At 37.6% G+C, this 22,844-nt stretch overlaps 1 protein-coding gene across 1 annotated transcript in view; it reads right to left on the reverse strand.

The window, feature by feature from the left end:
* Positions 1–21,169, reverse strand: part of arap2 (ArfGAP with RhoGAP domain, ankyrin repeat and PH domain 2) — a gene marked incomplete at its 5' end in the record, with an annotated part of 106,101 nt that extends 84,932 nt beyond the window's left edge. Inside the window, 8 exon segments of the mRNA XM_079811202.1 lie at positions 5,582–5,702; positions 12,012–12,081; positions 13,467–13,835; positions 16,302–16,366; positions 18,057–18,133; positions 19,464–19,540; positions 20,447–21,156; positions 21,158–21,169. Coding sequence (XP_079667328.1) covers positions 5,582–5,702; positions 12,012–12,081; positions 13,467–13,835; positions 16,302–16,366; positions 18,057–18,133; positions 19,464–19,540; positions 20,447–21,156; positions 21,158–21,169 — 1,501 coding nt within the window.
* Positions 21,170–22,844: the final 1,675 nt, after the last annotated feature.

Below are 22,844 nucleotides of genomic sequence, written 5' to 3' on the forward strand. Positions count from 1 at the left end.
TCCTTAACTTAAGGTCAGTTCTGTTTTATGTCTAACAATGTCCACTTCCTCTTATTCTACTAACTCGACTTTGGTCCCCCTGTGTGTGTTATTACTAGGGCTGTCCATTGATTACATTTTTAATTGTGATTAATGTCAAAATTATTTGTTAATTGATTGTATTCATTTTTAATGTCAAAATTATTTGTTAATTGATTGTATTCATTTTTAAGGAACCATGTTTGATTCAGTAATGACACTCATATGTGAATATCTGTATAAACTAAAGTCCCCTGAGAGAGGTACATTTTGGCAATATTTATCTTTACTCGCCTCACTCTAACATCTCATACCTCACATTGCACAAGAAAAGAAAGACGGAAATACAAACCTGCAATAATGAAAAAATATATATAACAGCTTTCCCCACACTTTATGGTCTTACATGTGTAAAGTGTTTTTTGCCAGACTGCTGTCACTGAGTTTTACTAATTAAATAACACCTAAGAGTGTAAATAACTATACTTTTGTTAAACATTCCATCTGAGATTGATTTATGAATATGATTTAAATCCATTACAAACATTTTCTCCATTTATTGATAAACGTCAGCTAGAAGGCTATGTGTGTATATAAAGGTAAAAGTTTGGCTGGATGCATTAAATTGATTAAGTGTCACTGTAAAGACATTTATAATTTACAAAAGATTTCCATTTCAAATAAATGCTTTGCTTTTTTCTATTCATCAAATAATCCAGAATTTTTTTTATCACCATTTCCCAAAAAATATTATGCAGCACAACTGTTTTCAACACTGATTCCATGAATAGGAACTTTAAGGAAAAGTAATTTTGAATTGTTATTATATTTTACAATATTCCTGTACTCATAATAGTGCTGTCAACGTTACCGTTAACGCATGTAATACATTTTTTCCAGTTTAACACATTAAAAATATTTAGTGCAGTTAATGGAGCATCAGTTTTTTCTGTCATGCTTTGGCTAGCGTTACATTATATGATCACACTCTTATTCATGCAAATGCTTTTAAACCATTCAAGCACGACAAGACAAAAGAGAATGCGCTTTCTGTGAATGTCCTGTGACATATGTCCGTATGTGACACACACACACGATGTAAAGAAAGACGCGCGCCAGTATCGTGCGCACAGACAGTGGGCCAGAATCGAGTTCTCTTTCATGCTTGAATGATCAATAACACACGATTATGCCAAAATGTCAGTTTTGACGAGTATCCTTATAAGAGCAGTCTTAAATGAGTTAAATTTCATCTTAAATGAAAGTAAAGAGTTGTGAGAAAATGTGCAGTAGCGGCAGGTATTAAAGTGACAGCAGTCATTAATGTTAATCAAAGAACAAAGGTAACAGAGAAACTGCTCTTGACTACAGAACTGTTATAGATTTAATAAGGATTAATCTATATTTAATTTATAATTTGTGCAGTCCAGACTGTTTGATATCTTTATTAAATTTCTGTATATTTCCTACCTTTTAGAGAGGTAGTAAGGGCACAGTTACATATGACATTAATTATGGGTTTATGTGATTAATGTTTAAAATTGTATTAGTATCAGTGATACTGGCCTTCATTCATAAAAAAATGGCATTAAACAAGTATGTATACTGTTTTTATGTTGTTTCTACATTAATTTGGGGATTAACTCTGAAATGATTACATTATAAAATATATAAAAAATGTATAAACACTTTTAAAATATATATATTTTTTTATTTGATTAATCTAGTTAATTTTTTTAATCGATTGACAGCACTAATTTATAATCAAATAAATGCAACCTTGGGGAGACACATTCAATTATTTAAAACACATTAAATAAATCTTACCAACCCCAACTGTTTTAAACAGTAGTGTATAAATCGTGATAACAGATATTGCTAGCTTTTAGAGTGCTGGTTATTCACTCCCCCCACCGACAATTCCTGCCGGACCTGAGACTCGAACCCGCAACCTTCGGGTTACAAGTCCGACTCTAACCATTAGGCCACACCACGACCGCTATCAGTTTGTAGCAGTAAATTAAGAGATGTTATACCGATTACAAGTTCAGTATGGAGTACCTCAAGGCTCAGTGCTAGGACCGTTGCTCTTCACCCTGTACATGCTACCATTGGGAGATATCATTAGGAAGCATGGCATTAGTTTTCATTGTTATGCTGATGACACTCAGATCTATATTTCTTTGCGCCCTGACAAAACATACCAATTCACAAGATTAACGGAATGCATAGCTGATATAAAAAAAATGGATGGCTAGTAATTTCCCACAACTTAATTCTGAAAAAAATGAATTTTTAATTATTGGACCAAAAACCTCTGCCCGTAGTAACCTAGAATACTGTCTAACACTTGATGGCTGCTCTGTCAAGTCCTCGTCGTCAGTGAGGAACCTGGGTGTGCTCTTTGATACCAATCTTTCATTTGAAAACCATGTTTCTAGCATCTGTAAAACTGCATTATTCCATCTTAAAAATATATCTAAATTACGGCATATGCTTTCAATGCAAAATGCTGAACAGTTAGTTCATGCGTTCATGACCTCAAGGCTAGATTATTGTAATGCTCTACTAAGTGATTGCTCTTTTCGCTTAACTAATAAACTCCAGCAGGTCCAAAACGCAGCAGCTCGAGTTCTTACTAGAACCAGGAAGTATGACCATATAAGCCCGGTTCTGTCAACACTGCATTGGCTCCCTATTAAACATCGTATACATTTTAAAATCTTACTAATAACTTACAAAGCACGAAATGGATTAGCTCCCCAGTACTTGAGTGAGCTCTTAACGCATTATACTCCATCCCGTCTTTTGCGGTCTCAAAATTCTGGCCAGTTGATAATACCTAGAATATCAAAATCAACTGCAGGCGGTCGATCTTAGCATTGTTCAGTCTTCCTAGCATTGTTCAGGAAGCACACACACTCTGTCAGTTTAAATCTAGACTAAAAACACTCTTTACTATAGCATACACATAGAACATTATCAATCTGCATTATAAAGAGCGCTATATAAATAAAGATGGCTTGACTTGATGTCTTATTCTGCATGACCGTATTCTACATCTCTTAATCCTATCCCATACCTAAACTTAACAACTACGTAACTACCTGACTAACTATTAACAAGCAGTAATTAGGAGTTTAAAGAGGCAAAAGTCGTAGTTATAGTTAGTTAATAGTGAGAATTGGACCATAATCTAAAGTGTCCATTCTGTGTTGATCCAGCCCAGCCTGTACAGATATGGCTTCATTTTCTAATGTGAAGCTGATAACAGTGCTTTTTGGAATGTTATACAAATGCGTCAATCGTTGCCTTGATACTTTACATTAGAATGATATGTAAATAGGGACCGCGTTATGGAGGATGATCAGATTTTTCTTTTCATTTTATTATTAACATGTGTTTATTCGCTCAAATAGCGTGCTTGGCCAGCTACAGAGAAACTGGTAGCCAGGCAACAGACAAGAGACCAATCCTGAGTAGCAACGTCACTACACGCAATCTACTTGCACGGTTCAGTGCGATTGGCTAGAGAATTACGGGCCGAGAGAGGTTTGTAATTCTGCCGTGCCGAACCAAGCTCAAGTGGAAATATAACAAACCGCTCCTTCCCGCTCTTAGAACTGTTCGGCCCAATGGTGGAAAAGTGGCTTTGGTTTCAGATAACTGAATCAAAACAACTTGACAGGAGAACTGAACACCCACGAGCAAAGACTGCAGATTATATTGACTTTCCTAATAAACATGAACTGCGTTTAACAAATTGTGTTTCATTTTACAGCCCTAGTTATTACTGAAAGTGACCATGGCTTCAACACACCCTCACAGACAGTTTCAAACTGCACTATAAAGTCTGAAACCTTGAAATTTGGTTGCTAGATATTCTTTTCCTTTCTCCAGGTAAACATTGTTATTAACAAAATATTTCTCTGAAAAAACAGACCTATCATGACTGAAGACTGCCCTAGAAAGAGTACACAGTCATGAATGTTTGCGAATGCACACACGCACACACACACACACACACACACACACACGCACACACGCGCGCGCACACACACACACGCGCGCGCACACACACACACACGCACACACACACACACACACACGTGCATCTAAATGATTCCCAGTGTGCTCGATCTCTAACACTAATTCTCATTCTTATCTTTTGTGCTCATCCCATGACCACCCACTTCCAGCTCCTTCATTCACTCACTCATTCTCTCTCTCCTCCTCTCGTGTTTATCTTAAGATTGATGACTCTTTCAGACTGCTATAAAGCTGTTTAAAGATGCATGAGCAGATCGGACCAGTGCTCTCTCTCTGAATTCTTCTTATGGTGGAAAGTACAGTTAAATGCATGCCTAAACTGACTTCCCTCAGAGTAATTCACTTAAAATGGGTCAGAGGTCCCTACACAAGAGCTGGGGAGAACGGAGGTATTGAGGAGACCATTATTTGCTGATATTCTAGGACACTATGGCACACAGTGTGCTATTAGCCACAGATTTACCACAGTAATTGCGGTGGGGAAAGCAAAAGGTCATGTCAATAACATGATAATTGATTGGCTCAAGGTGAACCCCTCACCCTTGCACTGCTGCTTTTACTGCAAGGTGTCTGAATAAGCTAAATAATCTCACCAGTCTGAATGGCATTGAGAAAGTCAAGTTGCTCCATTTATAAATAATGACAAATCATATATGGTCTTAGGCAGGGCTGTACAGTGCGACATACAGTGAGGAAAATAAGTATTTGAACACCCTGCTATTTTGCAAGTTGGTGCTCAATAAGAATAAACTAAAAAAGTTACACAGTGTAGCTTTAACCTTTTTACTAGCATTTTGTTTACATAGTTAGACAGATCTTGTGATGTCTCATTATAGGATTGTCTAGCAATATATCAATATATAGACGCAGAATTGCTGTATCGTGATATTATCAGTATCACTGAGCCATGTATTGTGTATCGTATCGTATTGTGAGGTACCCTGTGTTTCTCACCCCTACGACTAACACAGCACAACCAGGCCTCGCACCCCTAACTATAACTAACTTTCAAAGCCACTAAATGCTCACACGGTTTTAAATTGATCATGAATAATTACAGTTAAAGTACCAGAGTACTCCTTAAACACCACGTGTCTCTCCATTAAAACCATAATCGTGCCTTTTCACTGTCTTTAAATCAGGCTTCATTGCAGCTTAGTAATGAATATTACGAAAAATATCGCATAAAATATGCAGGCAATGGCGTGGCAACAATATGTACCAACAGGGTACAGTTCACTGTATATTAAATCTAAGGCTATCAATAGCATCGCCTCGGTTGTTTCAGCTTCTCCTCAAGTCTGGCTTCTCTCTCTCACTCTCACTTTCACTCTCTCTCTGATTCGGCGTGCTGTGAAAGATCTACTCAGAGCATCTTATCTTATAGCAGAGATGGTAAGACGATAAAAATACGAGTGAAAGATGATAAAAGATCGAGAGTGTGAGTGAATTGGTTTAAAAAGGATTAGTGAAGGGGGGGTCGAAATGTGAGATAGACAGAAAAGAGTCTCACCTTCTTTCTCGGCCCGAAACACAAAGGTTCTTACAGAGGTGACCACCTCAAACTTATTTTCACCCAGAGAGCGAGCTTTTTTAACTGCTGAAATAGGTATCAGGCCCTTCGAGTACATCTCCTGCAAGGAATGAGTGAGACAGAAAAATTATTCATAGAACAAAGTGGATATGGACAGACAAACTAACAGTCCAAAATTTGGACACACTTGACTGAATTTGTGTCTCTCATCATCTTATAAACCTATGTAAAGAAAATTATCAAACAAAAGAAAACTAAAACCACAAAACTAAACTAAACCCAAAAACTAAAATAAAAATAAAACACAAAATAAAACAAAAACCTCAAAACAAGCCAAAGACAGAACTAAACAAAACTAAATTAAAACTAAACACAAAACCCCAAAACAAAACATTTGTTATTTTATTATTTGTTAATTGACAATTTCACAAATATTTTAAAATGCAATGCAAATGAATGAGTGAATGAGGAGATGCATCAACACTTTTGACTGGTTTTGACTTTTGACTGGAAGTGTACAAACATTGTAACATCACTTTCATACACTGTTTCCAACAGAGCTAAATCCAGCCATAATACATCTGTTTTCTATTTAAAAAAAGAAAAGAGGGATTGAGTCAAGCACACACTCACACACTCAAGCAGGCCTGATTCCTAATACCAGTCCCCAGCTAACAGGCTTGGCACTCCAGTATTTATAGTCTGATGTTTTGTGGGGAGAGATGAGGGAAACAGAGCTAGTTGTTTAGAGAAAGGAGTGTTTGGTCTCTCTGTGTGCTTCAAACCAACATAAGCCACCAAAGCAGCAGTAGAGCTCTGTGAGACCTCCTTTAGTCTACAGAACTCATACACAGCACTCCAGTTGCTCTAAAACAGCAGACTGTGATGGATAGAAAAGGGCAAATAGTGTGGAGAACCGAAAATGAAGAGAGAGAATGAGAGGGAGACAAGAGCTATGTTTCGAAACCTAGTGAGCTACCTACGCAGGTAACGTGTTAGACAACATAGGTGACATGTCTGTTCTAAAAAGGTAGACATCTTCATTGAGCAACCTTGTTTTGGCCGAATACTAAAGTAGCGTTCCATACATCTTTTTCAGTTTCAATCAATTTGAGATTTATTTGAAAGTTTAAAATAACTTTTCTATATAAAATATATATATTTTTTGTAAGATTAAAATTTTATTTTCTGTCACTTTTGATCAAATAATGCATCCTTGCTGAATAAAAGTATTCATTTCTTTTTTTTTTATTGTACTGACCCCAAATGTTTGCACGGTACTGTATACAATATAAAATAATACTATAAATATTTTATTCATAAAATACAAAAATATATTTTAAAAAGTAACTAAACTTAACTAAAATTATTTTAAAAAATATGAAAAAAATATTTTTACCAGATTTTGAGTGTACTATGTATATTTATGATGAAGTATAATGTTTGCTTTCATTGAAATCAGTTTAGTCGATTCTTATGGAGAGCTATTTGTACAACGAACAAGTTGCTGCCTATTTAGGTCGTTCCAAAACATTCTGTTTCAGTAAGGATGCCTTAGAAGAGAGCTGCCTATGTAGACAGTAGGAAGTGAAGAAGTTCACTGGGTTTAGGAACAGAGCTAGAGTGAGCTACATAGACAAGAGGAAAAAAGGCAAGAGAAGAGAGTGAGACAGAGGGGAAATTAAAGAAAAATTCATTTGTCCATTTCAGTTGGCTGTTAATTATTATGATGACCTTGCACTATTTCCAGAACTCGTCCATCCAGAAATAGAAGAGAAGATTTAGTGAGGGACCCCCTCCTCAGCTAGCGCAAATGGAAGAGGTAATGCCAAAGATAGACTTGAAGAGAGCGGATGAGGGAGAGAAAGCGAGAAAGCAGAGAGAATGAGAAAGAGGGATAGGATAGCTTGGGGATTGCTTGATAGAGAGAGAATGAGTGAAGAAGCAAGGGATCAAGGAAGAGAAGCTCACAAAGCAGAGGGAGCGTGAGATTGCGAGCGAGAAAGACAGAGAAAGTGGGGTCAGAGAGAGCACCATCTTCTCAAATTAAGGCAGCATGTTAACAACGATGGCTGCCGCTAACCCTAATTATGGAACGGGGCAGCCATCACCTCTCTCCGGGATTTCACTCCTCGCTCACGCTTTTTCTCCAGTTTTGCATCCTTCCCTCCGCAGCCATGTTATGGCCGCGAACTTGCTGGCATTTTAATGAGACTTCCTCGGTCTAAAATCTGGACAGCAGCAGAAGAGAGTAAAGGGGGATAAAAGTGAAGAGGTGTGCATGTTTACAGGAAGCTAAGTGGCAGTAATGAGGCGCTCTCTAAGCTGCCGTTAATTATTCATTATAATTACAATTTTCAGGGTCGGAATGATGAAGGGGGCTTGAAGAGTACATGTGCAAATGCAAGCGCATCCATTAAGACTTTAGAGACGGTTTAAGTAGGTGTGTGCTTATACAAACACACACATAACTAAGACGTATGGTGCACAGAAAGTTTATAGCAGGATGTACTCGTATGGCTTGTGCGCATCTGTGATGACATGTCATGCTCACAGCAGATTGTTCTATACATGCACTTTGATGATTAAGAATACATACATCTGAATATGCAATAGAGTTGAAGGGACTGACTGATGAAGTCTGCATTTGATCAGAAACCCAGAGAGTGCTGTAATGCCATTAGCTTTTGTTTTCACTAGGGCTGGGTTAGTTCTGCAGTGGAGCCATGGGGACACCACCTGGCAGAGGTGAGCTAATGCAAGTGAGTAAAGTGTGTAAGCTGACTTCAATGTATTGTAAATGTGGAGTAAAAATCAATATAAAGCATTTGCATTTTTTTTTTTGCATTGTCTAACACTAGCCAAAAACACACAGCTGAATGTAGTATTCTAAAACATCAGCTGTCATTCACTAGCTGTAAAAAAAAATAATAAATAAAAATAAAAAATGTATTTGTCTGAAAGAAATGTCTTATGCACACCAAGGCTGCATTTATTTGACTTATTTAGAGTAAAAAGAGAAATATTGTAAAATAGTATGACAATTTAAAAGAACTGTTTTCTGTTTTAATATATTTTAAAATGTAATGTATAATATGATTTGATGCTCAAATATTATTACTGGTCCTCAATTATTAACAATGGTTCTTAATATTATAAATGTTGAAAGCAGTTTTTGCTGTTTTTTTTGGTGGAATACATTTTTCAGGATTCTTTGATCAATAGAAAGTTGAAAATAACTTTGAAATAGAAATTCTCTGTAACTTTATATATGTCTTTACTGTCACTTTTGGTCTATTTAATATGTCCATGCTGAATAAAAGTATTAAATTCTCTTCAAAAATGTACTTACTCCAAAACCTTTCAATGGTAGGTTTTTTTTTTGTTGTTTGTTTTTTACATTTTTAAAGAGCAAATCAGCATATTAGAATCATGTGATGCTGAAGACTGGAGTAATATCTGCTGAAAATTCTGCTTTGCATTACATGAAAAATTGCGTTTTAAAATATATTAATATAAAAAATAGTATTTTAAATTGTAATAGCATTTTGCATTGCTGTTTTGTGTATTTGATCAAATAGATGCAGCCTTGCTCAGCAAGAGACTTCTTTCAAAAATGTAAACTATTACCATTCTTAATTGTTCCCATGCAACTTTTAACCAATAGTGTATAAATTGCAGGTCATGGGAAGCTCACTTTTGCCCTAAGCTGGATGACTACAACCATCAAAACCAGAGGGTGGGTGGTGAGAAAGCTTTCCACTGGCACTCCCAGAGGACTTTTGAGCTTTTCTGGGTTTTCAACACAGTTGTACTTCAGATAAGAGGTAACTGATCCCAACCCAAACATCTCCACACACCCTGCCTACCGACAGGTGACACACACGTCTGTGAAAGCGTTACTTGGATCCCCTGATGTTGCAGACCTGGTCGCAAGGTTGATGAAACACCAGGTAAGTTTGGGGTGAGACCTCCATCCCCCGAGGGTCCTAAAGAAAACCAGTGGGAGTGTTGTACTTGCCTCTCTCCCACGCTTAAGGAGGTATCTGATTGATGACATCATTATGTGATGTCAAGAAGTGAGCAGTGATTGAGATTAACCATTTCAATCAGAGAAGAGAGACTAGGGAGAGGACGTGTCTGCTGAGGACAATCAGTTAGAGGAAAATTTCTTTGAAACTTTCCTTAGTTTTCTTAAGAAAATTGGTCACTTTTGCTCTATTATTATTATATAGAAGGAAGCAAGCAAGCAACCATCCAGCAACCAAACATTAACACACTAAAAACTGCTCAGAGGCCTAACTTATCCATGGCTGCAGGATTGGTTTTGCCACCACTCACACAAAACGTCTGATTAAGACAGCAAACGTTATCATTATATATACACTATATTGCCAAAAGTATTGGGACAACCCTCCAAATCATCAATGCAGGTGTTCCAATCACCTCCATGGCCACAGGTTTATAAAATCAAGCACTAGGCATGCAGACTGCTTCTACAAACATTTGTGAAAGAATGGGTTGCTCTCAGGAGCTCAGTGAATTCAAGTGTGGTACCGTGATAGGTTGCCACCGGTGCAATAATTCCATTTGTGAGATTTCCTCACTACTAAATATTCCACGGTCAACTATTAGTGGTATTATAACAAAGTGGAAGCAATTGGGAACAATAGCAACTCAGCCACGAAGGGATCAGCACATGCTGAGGCGCACAATGCGCAGAAGTCTCCAACTTTCAGCAGAGTCAATAGCTACAGACCTCCAAACTTCATGTGGCCATCAGAGTAGCTCAAGAACAGTGCGTAGAGAGCTTCATGGAATGGGTTTCCATGGCCTAGCAGCAGCATTCAAACCATACGTCACCAAGTGCAATGCAAAGCGTCTGATACAGTGGTGTAAAGCACGCCGCCACTGGACTCTAGAGTCTGGGTTTGGCGGTTGCCAGAACGGTACAGGCCTGACTGCATTGTGCCAAGTGTAAAGTTTGATGGAGAGGGGATCATTGTGTGGGGTTGTTTTTCAGGGGTTGGTCTTGGCCCCTTAGTTCCAGTGAAAGGAACTCTTAATGCTTCAACATACCAATATATTTTGGACAATTTCATGCTCCCAACTTTGTGGAAACAGTTTGGGGATGACCCCTTCCTGTTCCAACATGACTGCGCACCAGAGCACAAAGCAAGGTCCATAAAGACACGGACGAGAAAGTTTGGTGTGGAGGAACTTGACTGGCCTGCACAGCGTCCTGACCTCAACCCAATAAAACACCTTTGGGATGAATTAGAGCAGAGACTGCGAGCCAGGACTTCTCGTCCAACATCAGTGCTAGACTTCACAAATGTGTTTCTAGAAGAATGGTCAAAAACTCCCATAAACACACTCCTAAACCTTGTGGAAAGTCTTCCCAGAAGAATTGAAGCTGTTATAGCTGCAAAGGGTGGGCCAACTCCATATTAAACCCTATAGTCAAGTCAAGTCAAGTCAAGTCAACTTTATTTATATAGCGCTTTTAACAATGTAGATTGTTTCAAAGCAGCTTTACAGTGTTAAACAGGAAAATAATGCAGCATAATTTTTTTCAGCTGTATAGCCATTCTGGAAAAAACGCTGATGTCATCAGTTCATTTCAATTATCATACAGTGACAGTGTGGGCTTTAGATCAATAATTCGATCAGTAATTTAGTTTAAATGGTTAATTTAGTTTATTATTTAGATTTATTTCGATGTTTAGTTGAAAAATTTACTGAGCACGCCAAGCCAGAGGCAACAGTGGCAAGGAAACCAAAACCCCATTAGGTGACCTAATGGAGAAAAATAAACCTTGGAAGAAACCAGGCTCAGTCGGGGTGCCAGTTCTCCTCTGGCCAATAGATTAAGAATGGGATGTCATTAAAGTGCATGTAAAGGCAGATGTCCCAATATATATATATATATATATATCCGTTTTGGCAGTCATAATGTTTTTGCTCATCGCTATATAACCTATAAAAAGTGTGTGTAGCTGATGGTCCTCTTTTGATTAGGCTTAAAAGGACTAAAAGAAAGACAAGAGCATGGTACACAGAGGTGCACCCAAAGCCTCCTCTATTTCTATTTGAGCGTCCTCTACCCCCACTATTTCACACTGATGACTTCCTGCATCTAGTGCGATTTCTGTCCTACTGTGATAATACTATCTATATCTGCAAAAAGAGTGAGAGTGACAGTCGACAGCTACAGAGGATCGTTTTAGTTTTATCCCACTGCAAGTGGAAATTAAAAGAGGGATTTGCAGCAGTTTGGACATTCTGAGATACTTTAGACTGATTGTACATGCTGAGTTGTCACAGCTCTCCCCACTCAAACTGATTCAAGAACATGACATAGCAGAGCCCTGGTGTGTGTGAAAATTAGCCAATATGGGTGCGTCACCTTATCGCTGTTGTAGTAAGTGAGATTTCCTCCTTCAAGCTTCACCCATCTTCTCTGAAAGACGCAATTCCTACAAGTACAAAATGCAAAGTGTCATGTTGACAAAAACTAATGTGATATTGTTGTGAGGTGTTTCACAACAATATTCATGTAACAAGATTAAAATGACTGTCATCAGGGTTTATCAGGGCCAAAATGAATAATTGTGGCCACTGCTACCACTGGCATTGTGGTGTCAACTAGTAGTCATACAAAGAGGAAGAGAACAAAAACTAAAACAGGAAGGCTGGTTTTAACAGTGGGTTTAGCATGAATAAAAACTAATACCAAAAATAAAGTGTGAAATTTGCTGTAGCTTTATGCCTGCCCCTGTTAAAGTATTGAACGCTTGCGTTCAAATATATCAAATGATTCATACACTACTGTTCAAAAGTTTGCAGAGTCGGTACGTTTTTTTGTTTGTTTGTTTGTTTGTTTTTGAAAGAAGTCTTAAGCTACATTTATTTAATCAAAATTACTGTGAAGACTGGAGTAATTATGCTGAAAATGCAGCTTTTTTTAGTGTCACATGATCCTTCAGAAATCATTATATGATGATGATTTGGTGCTCAAGAAACTTCTTATTGGCAGTTATTTGACAATTTCTAATAATGTAAAAGTTATATACTTTTGAATTGAATGCATCTTTGCTGAATGCATCATTTTTATCTTACTGTCCCCAAACTTTTGAACAAGGAGGAGGTCTTAGGTAACATTTTCCAAGCTATAACATACAAATGGAAATAAAAAAGTTAAACTGAAAGAGAAACCAGAGACTGTTGCCTTCATCTCAATATGATCATGTTTATATATGACAAACTTTCATTCATTTCAGAAAGCCAATGAACAGAATGAGGCCACTTTGCAATTACAGTCCACAATGACTAAGTGTTAATTGACTCAAAATGTGATGTCAAGTTGATCAAGATATCAACAATTCAACATAATTTAATTCTTTGAATTTGAACAAATGAAATGTCAAGCAGCAGGTCATGTGGTCAGAGGGAGCACATTACTGCTCTTAGAACTGGAGCAATTAGCAATCAATGCTGTTAAATATGAAATGTGTGTTGTGTAATGGGACTCTATGGTGGATTCAAAACAGCTTCCAGCTTCAAAACAGCAGAACATTGGGCACTTCACAGTCAGCTTACAGCTAGAGTACAGCTTCCCGCTGTTGTGTGGCTTTAGAAGACTTGAAATGTGATGCATGAGTCATGCAGTATGGTCTCCATGCACTGTATGGCAAAAAGCAGCATGAAGTGCACCGTTTGTGTTCCACAGAAGAAAAACTCTTTTTTGTGATTATTCCTTAACATTGATACTTTGACATGTGTTTTAGTACTCGACTGACAGCATTTTCAAGAATAACCCTAAAAGAAAAGAGCATCAAACAGAGGCTCGTATGGTCCTTACCCTTGAGGGGAGAGTTTGTCCAGCCAGCCTGCTTTGGCAGCAGAGTTACGGGTCCCATAGAAACAGGCGTAGGGAGAAATGGAAACTTCGATTTGAGGGGGTCGGTCATCCAGTGCCATACTGTATATGTCATTCACATCGGTTTGTGGGTGGGCCACAGATGATGGTCCAGTACTCAAGAGAAGAGCAGGAGGTGTAGGATTATTAGAAGAGCTTTCATTAGCCAATCGCTGACTAAGTGTCGATGCTTGGAGAGTGGCGTAATCATCATCATCATCATCATCATCATCATCACCACCATCATCATCAACATATTGCTTGGAAAGGTCTTGCTTGTTATTTTGTGCTTTGGGTTGTGTCTGCTTGTTTCTAAAAAAAAAAAGAAGAAGAAGAAGAAGAAGAAAAACCAAGCATAAGTTGGCATAAGAATAAGGCTAAATACTAACAAGAAGCTTCATTTAATTTCTATTAATAAAGAATACTTTTGATTCATTGCTTTTGTTTTAAAAGATGACCATATTTAGTGTTAGAGGGATAGTTCACCCAAAAATTTAAAATTCTCTCATTAAGTTATCCTTTTGTCGTTCCAACATACTGTATGACTGACTTTCTTCAAATGAACATAAAATAATATATTTTGATACATTTCTATTTTGATAAGTGGTTTTTTTTTTTTTTTTTTTTTTACAATAGTTAATGGTAACCAACATTTGGTTATCACCTTCTTTCAAAAATACAAGTCATACAAATTTAGAACGTGAAGGTGGGTGAATGTGAAGGAGAGTGAAATTTTGGAGTGAACTAATCCCTTTAAGAATAGATCATTTTGATGAGGATATGTAGAGAATAATTGATAATTAATTACTGAATGGGACACAATACCACAATAGGGCATTTGAAAAATCAACAAACTGTGTGTTACATTCACAAAAACCAGCACGCATCAAAGTTTATTAGGCTGCGTTTAGACCGCAGGTAAATGTGGCCCAAATCTGGGGCCTGTACCATGATGGTAGTTTAACAAACTCAGGGTTACAGGATTAGTTTCGAGTTGACAAAACCAAACCAATCTATTCAGGCTTTGTTGGTCCCATGATGCTGATCATCAGCTTTCTCTGTCAACTCAGGCTTTGATCCTGAGTTTAGGAGTTTAGCTGTGACATCAGCAGTGAACAGCCAATCACATGCTGTGGATCAGTGAAACTGAGATTCACTTCTCATGAGAAAAGCAGTGAGATTCATTTCTCTCTTCTGCAGAATATACATGATTGAAAAATATTAAGAATTTAAACAAATTTACACAGAAGAAAAGAGCTGTCAAGGACAACTTTAAGAAAAATCTTATACGTCAATGCAAGTAAAAGTTATGAAGTTAGTTTAGTTGATATATAGAGAGAATTGAACATTTATGCTCACATGTAATTCTTTATAGATTTAGTTATTGAATTTAAAGCTTATTTGTATGACCTTTATATAGGCTATTTAGTTTAATATTAACAAAATGCCTATTAATGATTGATTTACTCAAATTATACATGTGTAATTGATTAAGGGTATAATAATTAGATAAATTATATTTAAATAATTCAAAATTATTATTATTTTAAATAAGCATTGTTAAAAGCCAGAGGCTTAAGTCTTTAATAGCCATTAGCTAGTGACCTTTAATTTGGAGTAGAAACAGAAGGAGTGTCTTTATTGCATCAGAGGTGTGTCACTTTGCTCACAGCTGATTGGTCCAATTTCAGTTTGAGATCTCTTATACAGAACATAACCTGCCCTGGAGCAGGTTAGCTGTGGAGCGTAAGTTACTATGGAGATGAACACTGCTAAAAGCCAAACCACTTTAATGGTACCTAAAACCCAGGATTGGCACAAACTAAGCTTAAACATATCTGGCTAGCTAGCTAAACCGGCTTCATGGTATAGGCCCCTGCTCATCTGTGACTGTGGCTTTGTTTTTCTCATGACAGTGTGAACAGCACAAACCACATGGAATCTGATCTTTTCAATTCCGATTTGGGCCACTTCCATATGTGCTCCTAAATCTGATACAGGGCAGATGTTTTGAAATGCGACCACAATCAAAACAGTCATACCGGAATTCATGAAACTTTTATGTCACTCTAGAGCAGGGGTAGGGAACGTTGATCATCTGTCACTGCCCTGTAGAGTTTACAGGCAGGTGATTGTTTTTTTTCAGTGTTGGAGCTAAACTCTGCAGGACAGTGGCTCTCTAGGATCAATGTTCTCTACCCCTACTCTAGAGCAACATTCGTCAAAATTCTGGGCTCATGGGAGTCACTTTAAAGATTTTACATACTCAACGTTATCAGGACAGTTGCAAAAAGTAGTCAGTTGAAGGACAGTGATGTGTCAGAACTCATAAGTATTACAGTAACAGCTCTATTCAAGCAAAACATGAGGGCACGTATCAAATGTTTAAAAAATCTGCTCTCTTTTCTCGCTTCCTCGTCTTAGTTTTTTTAATATTGCCAGCGTATAAATTCTCTGGCTTCAGTAGCAGATCGCACTATAAATAAATCCGTAAATAGCTTACTTTAATGTCCTCTGTGTTTACTTCCGTATGACAGTGTGCTAGGAACGTCTTTTTATCATTCTTTTGCGCATGAGGGTCAGTTCATGACCATGATCTGTTCGCACTGGAATCTGATATTGGCCACATTTAAAACAACAATCTGAATATATACAAAACATTTTTTATCAGAGCAATAAATCGGAATTGAGCACTAAGGCTCACAGTGTGAGCCTTATTTTAGAATTAGGTTGCTGAAGTCCAAGCTAAAGGACACTAAAGTTCACCACACTGTTTACCTCGATGTCTGCTTTTCCAGGTTCTCTTTTACTCCTTGATAGGACATTACATCTTTGCCCAAATCCTGGAAAACAAATACAAGCAAGATGAAACTCAACAATACACTTCTAAACACTTCTATGAACTATAAGTAAGAGCAAGCCTATTTTCTAAGTTGTGTTTTGATACCATTCACCCCTTTTACAGTTGCATGAAAAAGTATGTGAACCGCTTGCAGAATCTGTGAAAATGGGAATAATTTTAACTAAATAAGAGGGATCATACAAAATGCTTGTTATTTTTTATTTAGTACTGTCCTTAATAAGATATTTTACATAAAAAAATTTACATATAGTCCACAAGACAAAAAATAGCTGAATTTATTAAAATAACCCTGATAAAAAGTTTATGAACCATTGATTCTCAGTGGTGTGTGTCGCTCCCTGGATGATTCACGGCTGTTTTTTTGTTTTGTGATGGTTGTTCACGAGTCCCGTGTTTGTCCTCAGCAGTTAAACTGCCCAATGTTCTTCAGAAAAATCCTTCAGGTCCTGCACATTCTTCAGTTTTCCAGCCTCTTTTTCATATTTGAAACCTCTCCAGTAATGACTGTATGATTTTAAAGGATTAGTTCACTTTCAAATAAACTTTTGCTTATAATTTACTCACCACCTTGTCATCCAAGATATCCATGTCTTTCTGTCTTCAGTCGAAAAGAAATGAAGATTTTTGATGAAAACATTTCAGGATATTTCTCCATATAATGGAAGTCAATAGACCCCAAACGGTTCAAGGTCCAAATGAGAGGTTCAGTACAGCTTCAAAAGGGCTTTAAACCACATCAAACGGTACCAGACGATCAATAAGGGTCTTATCTAGCGAAACGATCTGTCATTTTTTTTTAAATAAATAAAGTTTAAGTTTTAGAAACACAAATGCTCGCCTTGCTCTGTTCAGTGATGCGCGCGGTCTAGCGTGACCTTTTCAACGTAATTACGTCACGAGCGCGCATCACTGAACAGAGCAAGGCGAGCAAAATTATTCCCATTTTTCACAGATTCTGCAAGCGGTTCACATACTTTTTCATGCCACTGTATGTATGTCTTGGGGCATTTTCAGACCTGTAGACCAAAATGCAGACTTAAATCTTTACGTTGCATTTTCTCCATTGTTTGTTTAGCTTTCACAGGGAAACCTTTCGAAGCATACCAAAATGTTACATATAATTTATAAGTAAGAGCGGGAATCAAGGCTTTTTTGGGAAAGTAATTTTGCAATGCACCTGTTTTGTAGAGCAGTGGCACTTTAAGATGAAGAGGTGATTTCTGGTTTTCAACTGCACTAAGTAATGTGCTCACATATAGAATTAGACACTGCTGCTTTAAGTAACATTTCCCATTGTGAATTATGACAGTTTGGTTGCTTGGACCTTTAGGTCGGATTGCTTTCTCATCACAAGCAAACCAATCAAAAGTTTGTTTTCAATAAGGTGAGACCACACCGTTCAGCCTGATTATTTCAGTGTGGATCTGAAAGTGACTGCCAAATCACGAACTGAATTAAGGTAGAAAGCGCACCAGGTTTTGAAAACAAATGCTCCAAACTAGCCAGGTGTAACAGCACCCTTACTGAAACTATAACTCATGAAGAACTGGTGTTAGAAATCGGAATATGCTCTACATGCGAGTTCATTAGCATGTGATTTCACCACTGATAATATGTCATTCATTTCAGTGCAAAAAAATCCAGGACAGGCATTTTTTGTATTCACTTACCAATTCACTTTCTGCTGAATTGTACAGAAAAAGCTCTCCATATGGGGAAATGGGGGACAGGGGCGTTTGAACCGGTTCTGTAATTACAAGAGGAAAGAGTCATTATGACAAAACAGGTTGTGGTTTTGGTGGTGTGAGTCTATGAGGAGGGCAAAGGGGAAAGAGTAAGAAAGAAAGAACGAGGCATGAGAAAGAAAAGAACAAGCATAAAATGAGATCCCACACATTGTCCTTTAGTGCAGCCAGCTTAGAAAATGTACCAAAGAGGGAGCAGCTTGGGTGACTAGTTGTCAAGGTGACAAATGACCACCATATCTCTGCAGAGACAGTAAGGGGCAGCATGAATCCCAGACTGTTCCCTCCGGACGGACACACACATAGATATATAGCTAATAGACAGGCCCCCCTGAAAGATAAGACCCTACTGTAGGGTGTTTGATCTAGACGCCGCTATGTTATCTATGATAGAACTGTACTGTATTGTATCACATCTTAACCCAGTAGCTGTGGTGTCATTTCAGATCAGTGTCATCGTTTATCATTTTCAAGAGATGACCTTCTAACTACAGATGATACGCTCGCTCTCTTTTTCTCCCTCTCTGCCCTGTTTTATCCATCTTCAACAAGAACCTTGTGTAAATTGCTCAGTGAGCATTTTGTAAATGAATGTGGGATATCACAGTCCTTTTTTGCCCCCTCTATGCTGTCATCCTTAACTTGAAGGTACCAAAATATTATAAACCATAGATTAAACATTGATTTTTCTCAGCGTATTCTCTAATCATCAAGTTCTTCTCTGTTGCAAACTAATTCCCTTGTCACAGTCTATACTTTTTAGTTGGAGTACCTAAAACTTTTTCTCTAAAACTTAATCTACCTTTCCATTACATTTAAGTCTCACGAGAGTAAGAACAGAATTAGGTTGTAGATGTTGTAGACATGCATTATTAAACTACTTTTACACCTACTGTAAGTCAGGTTTCTGACTTCAGTGTAACTTCAAAATTCTCGACTACACACACACGCACAGACAACAGACAACTTGCAAATAATTTCCAAACTATTCCTCTAGGACACTAAAAGTACCTTTCCCGCAGCAATTACAAACACTGCGACATGTTCAGAATGGAGACGCAAACATTTCAAAGCCAAAGGTGCTTTCAAAGACACAAAAGCAAGTAGCTGTAGGTTTGGCAAACTAGGCTTCTCCACATACATGCATACGGAGATAAGAGCAAATTCCATTGAGAGACTACAGTACTGGATTTGTCTCTTTCCCAATTTATATTCGAAATCCCATTTATTTTAAAAGAGTTTAAAAAAAAAAAAACATCTCAATGACTCAATCACGAAGCAGAACAAAAGATATAAACCACTAAAACTGAAATAAAGTGAACCATAGTGTACCTTCTTGACTGCTTGTGGGGCAGACGGGTCCCTCAGACCTTGTGAGATGGTCAGTGTTGTTGTGTGCGGCCCCATTCCTGCACACACATTTGTGAGGATAAATGTGTAAATGTTTTGTGAATGTCTTAATGAATGGATAGAAAAACCACACAACATTTTACAGTCCCATTCTGTGACACTCGAATGAAGACCGATCACTAAACGATAAGGATCCCTTGGGAGAAGTACTGAAGTGTTTCTTCAATTATGGGCACTTTTAGTCTTATAAACTCAAAACACTTCAATTTGTCTACCAGCAATGTCCTGCAGTTTATATACACCTGTGATACATGAGTTCTGCAATTTGTGTCAGTTATTTCTGGAAATCATGAACATATAGACCACAATGTCATTTCCAACACATGCCAATAGCATTGGTGAAAATGCTGATGTAAATAAATAAATAGTATTTTGGAATGAAATGGCCAACTCTGTTGTTTTGCTAAGGCTAATTTCTAACAATATATAAATTAACTTAATATAAATTAATATAAACGTAATTCCTTGAGTGCTTGTGTACAAACAGCATTATGTCTCAATTTCCCATCACAAAATGTTTCAGACATTCAGTTTCATTGTAAATAAGATCCTAATGACATATGCTGGCGTTCACAAAGCCGCTGTGACACCAAGTACCACTAGTTTTGCCAAACAATTGCAGGTTCTGCAGCAACCGAAACAGCAAAAATAATTAATTTTGGACCATAATAGTTTTAGAGGAACAAAATCATTGAATGAATCAGCTATGTTTTATTTGTGCTTTCCTGACCCCACCCCCTTTCTCTCCCACTTTGTTTCCTGTACTCTCTCCAGCTATACTATCCAAATAAAGCCAGAAACATTAAAATATATATTTAAAAAAAAACAATAATACTTCATTTTGGTGCAAAACTAATTAACAAATAAAAACATTTTCATTCATATTAATTTGTATATTTACTCACCAGTCATAAGGAGGTTTGAAGGGATGTTCAGGGATCTCTGGTACAGGCCTGTGTCGTAGCTTAAAGGAGCGGGTGGACCTCGGCTCAGAGGGTACATTAATAAAGGGGCTCTCCTCATATATTTCATTTTCAACCATTTCTCCTTGAAACCCTACATAAGCTCCTTCTGAGGGAAAGTCATTCTCATCTGGAATAGGTTCTTCTGAAAAGTTCTCCAGTGAGTCGCTGCTGCCATGCTCAGAGGCGGAGCTAGAGCTGGAGGAAACCGCATGACGTGTTTGACTAGGAAGCGTTTGACAACCAATGGCCATCCGCTCTGAGTCAGCAATAGTCCTTGCAGGAACAGTTTGGCTAGTCGCTAGCCGGATATTACTGCCCTGGGGGTGCTGACAAGATGTTCCCCTCTGCCTATCCTTGGGAAACACTTGTCTAGGCCTTGGAATCGGCTTTCTCCTCACTGGTACTTTTATAGAACTTTTATTTCCATCTGCTTCCACCATCACGGTCTCCAGGCTGCTTAAGATCCTCCGCCGGTGTCCTGTGGGAATATAGTCCACCTCGAGAAGCTTCTCCTCAGTTAGGTTCCTGAGGTCCTTAAAGCAACGGTAGCCAGCCTGGGCAAAGCTGGGGGCATATTGGGGCAGGTGCAGACTGGTCAGCCACACAGTTATCTCCTGGTCAGGCTCCATAGAAGATGAGACACAGGGATCTTTCAGTGGTCATGAAATCTACCGTATGCCATTGGATGACAAGGTTACTCTGAGACCAGTTGAAAAGATGTGGCAACACACCCTGGGAAAAATAAACTTGTGTTTAGGGATGGGTGATATGGCAAAAATATCATATCACAATTTTTTTCGGGCAGGATCACGATCCATGATCTTATCACAATTCTTTTTCAAAATATTGACAGACCATTTAGGCAAAAGTAGGGGTGGGGGATACGACCAACATTTCAATTTATTTTATTTCATTAGTTTATATTTGTTATTAAAATTAAGAACAAAGATTCAAATTACAAATAATATGACAAACACAATATAACAATGGTTCTCAAGCTTTTTTGGGCCAGCGGGTCATCTAGGTCTAACAGATTTGATTTGAATAAACAGTTATCATTAGCTTCCCAAGGAGCAAAGAAGCCATGTGAATAGAAATTATATTTATGAGTGTAGAATAAACGCTTCAGTAATTTGGCATTGAACCTTAACGTACAAACTACAGCCAATCAGCAAACAAGAAGTGCTCATATACATTTTTGTGTCTGAATGCTAAACGCCCTTGTTTCCACTGGAAGTTTGGCAGCTGCGCTACAGAAAGCTGACAGAAACATTGAAGTAAATAGTCATTGCTATGGAAAATTATACACAGTGGATTCTATTCACATTGGAATAATTGGCAGGTTACACTCTGTCTAGTACACCGGTTGCGAACAGCGTGACAAGTCATGCCAAAAGCACATGGAACCCATTAAAATCAGCGATTCTGACCACATTGGACACACGTCAAATAGCCGACAGTAAACAGATGCTATGTTCTATTTCTCACATCAGTAGCGCAAGTGGATCCAGTGCAAGACAAAAGCATTTTGAACCTTAAGACTTAATGCACATATCTAATATACCAACATGCATCCAAACTGTTTCCATTTACTTAAGATAAACAACCGTGTCTATATGTAAACCTTGTGTGTATTTGACAGTTCACGCCCAATAAGTTTGGTACTCACACGCTGTGTGACAGGCTTTTAGTGTGTGTGTGCTCAGAAATTTCAGAACAGCGTGCAAATAAAAAGTTAAACTGGCAAGGCTTAAAATGGATGCAAATAATTAACTTTCATTATTGCGAAGAACTGCAATGGGTGCGTAACTCTACCTCTGCATTGCTAAACATGATGTGAACATACGTCGCATTGAACATTATGTTGGGACTGATATTGCACACCCATACGCGTTTCTGAATAATTTTCTTCGCATTAAAGGGGTCACGACATCAATCATATTTTCTTTAAAAGGTACAACATGTAACTTTTGGACCTCTAGCAGTTAAAAAAACAAAACTGTGTTAATTCTCATTCACTAATATTAATTAACATTAGCAACACATTATTAGCTGTTTGATAACGTAGTCAAGCCAAAGTAAAAAAAGTTGATACTTTTTTTTTTATACAATTCAGTCAGCCAATCATAGCAGTGGCTGTTAACTGACAACACTCAAATAAATATCTTATTATCAGTATAAGTGAAATCCAAGGAACATTTTTAACTGGTTATGTTCTGGCTGTTTTGGAGTTTAAGATTTTAAACCAACACCTGATAAACATTAAGTATGTGATATTAAATTACGCCTGTAGTCAACAATTGTATCCCTTAAAACTCATCTTTGATCACCAAAATGA

This window comes from Gobio gobio (assembly GCF_949357685.1).
Source record: "Gobio gobio genome assembly, chromosome: 2".
NCBI lineage: Eukaryota > Metazoa > Chordata > Actinopteri > Cypriniformes > Gobionidae > Gobio > Gobio gobio.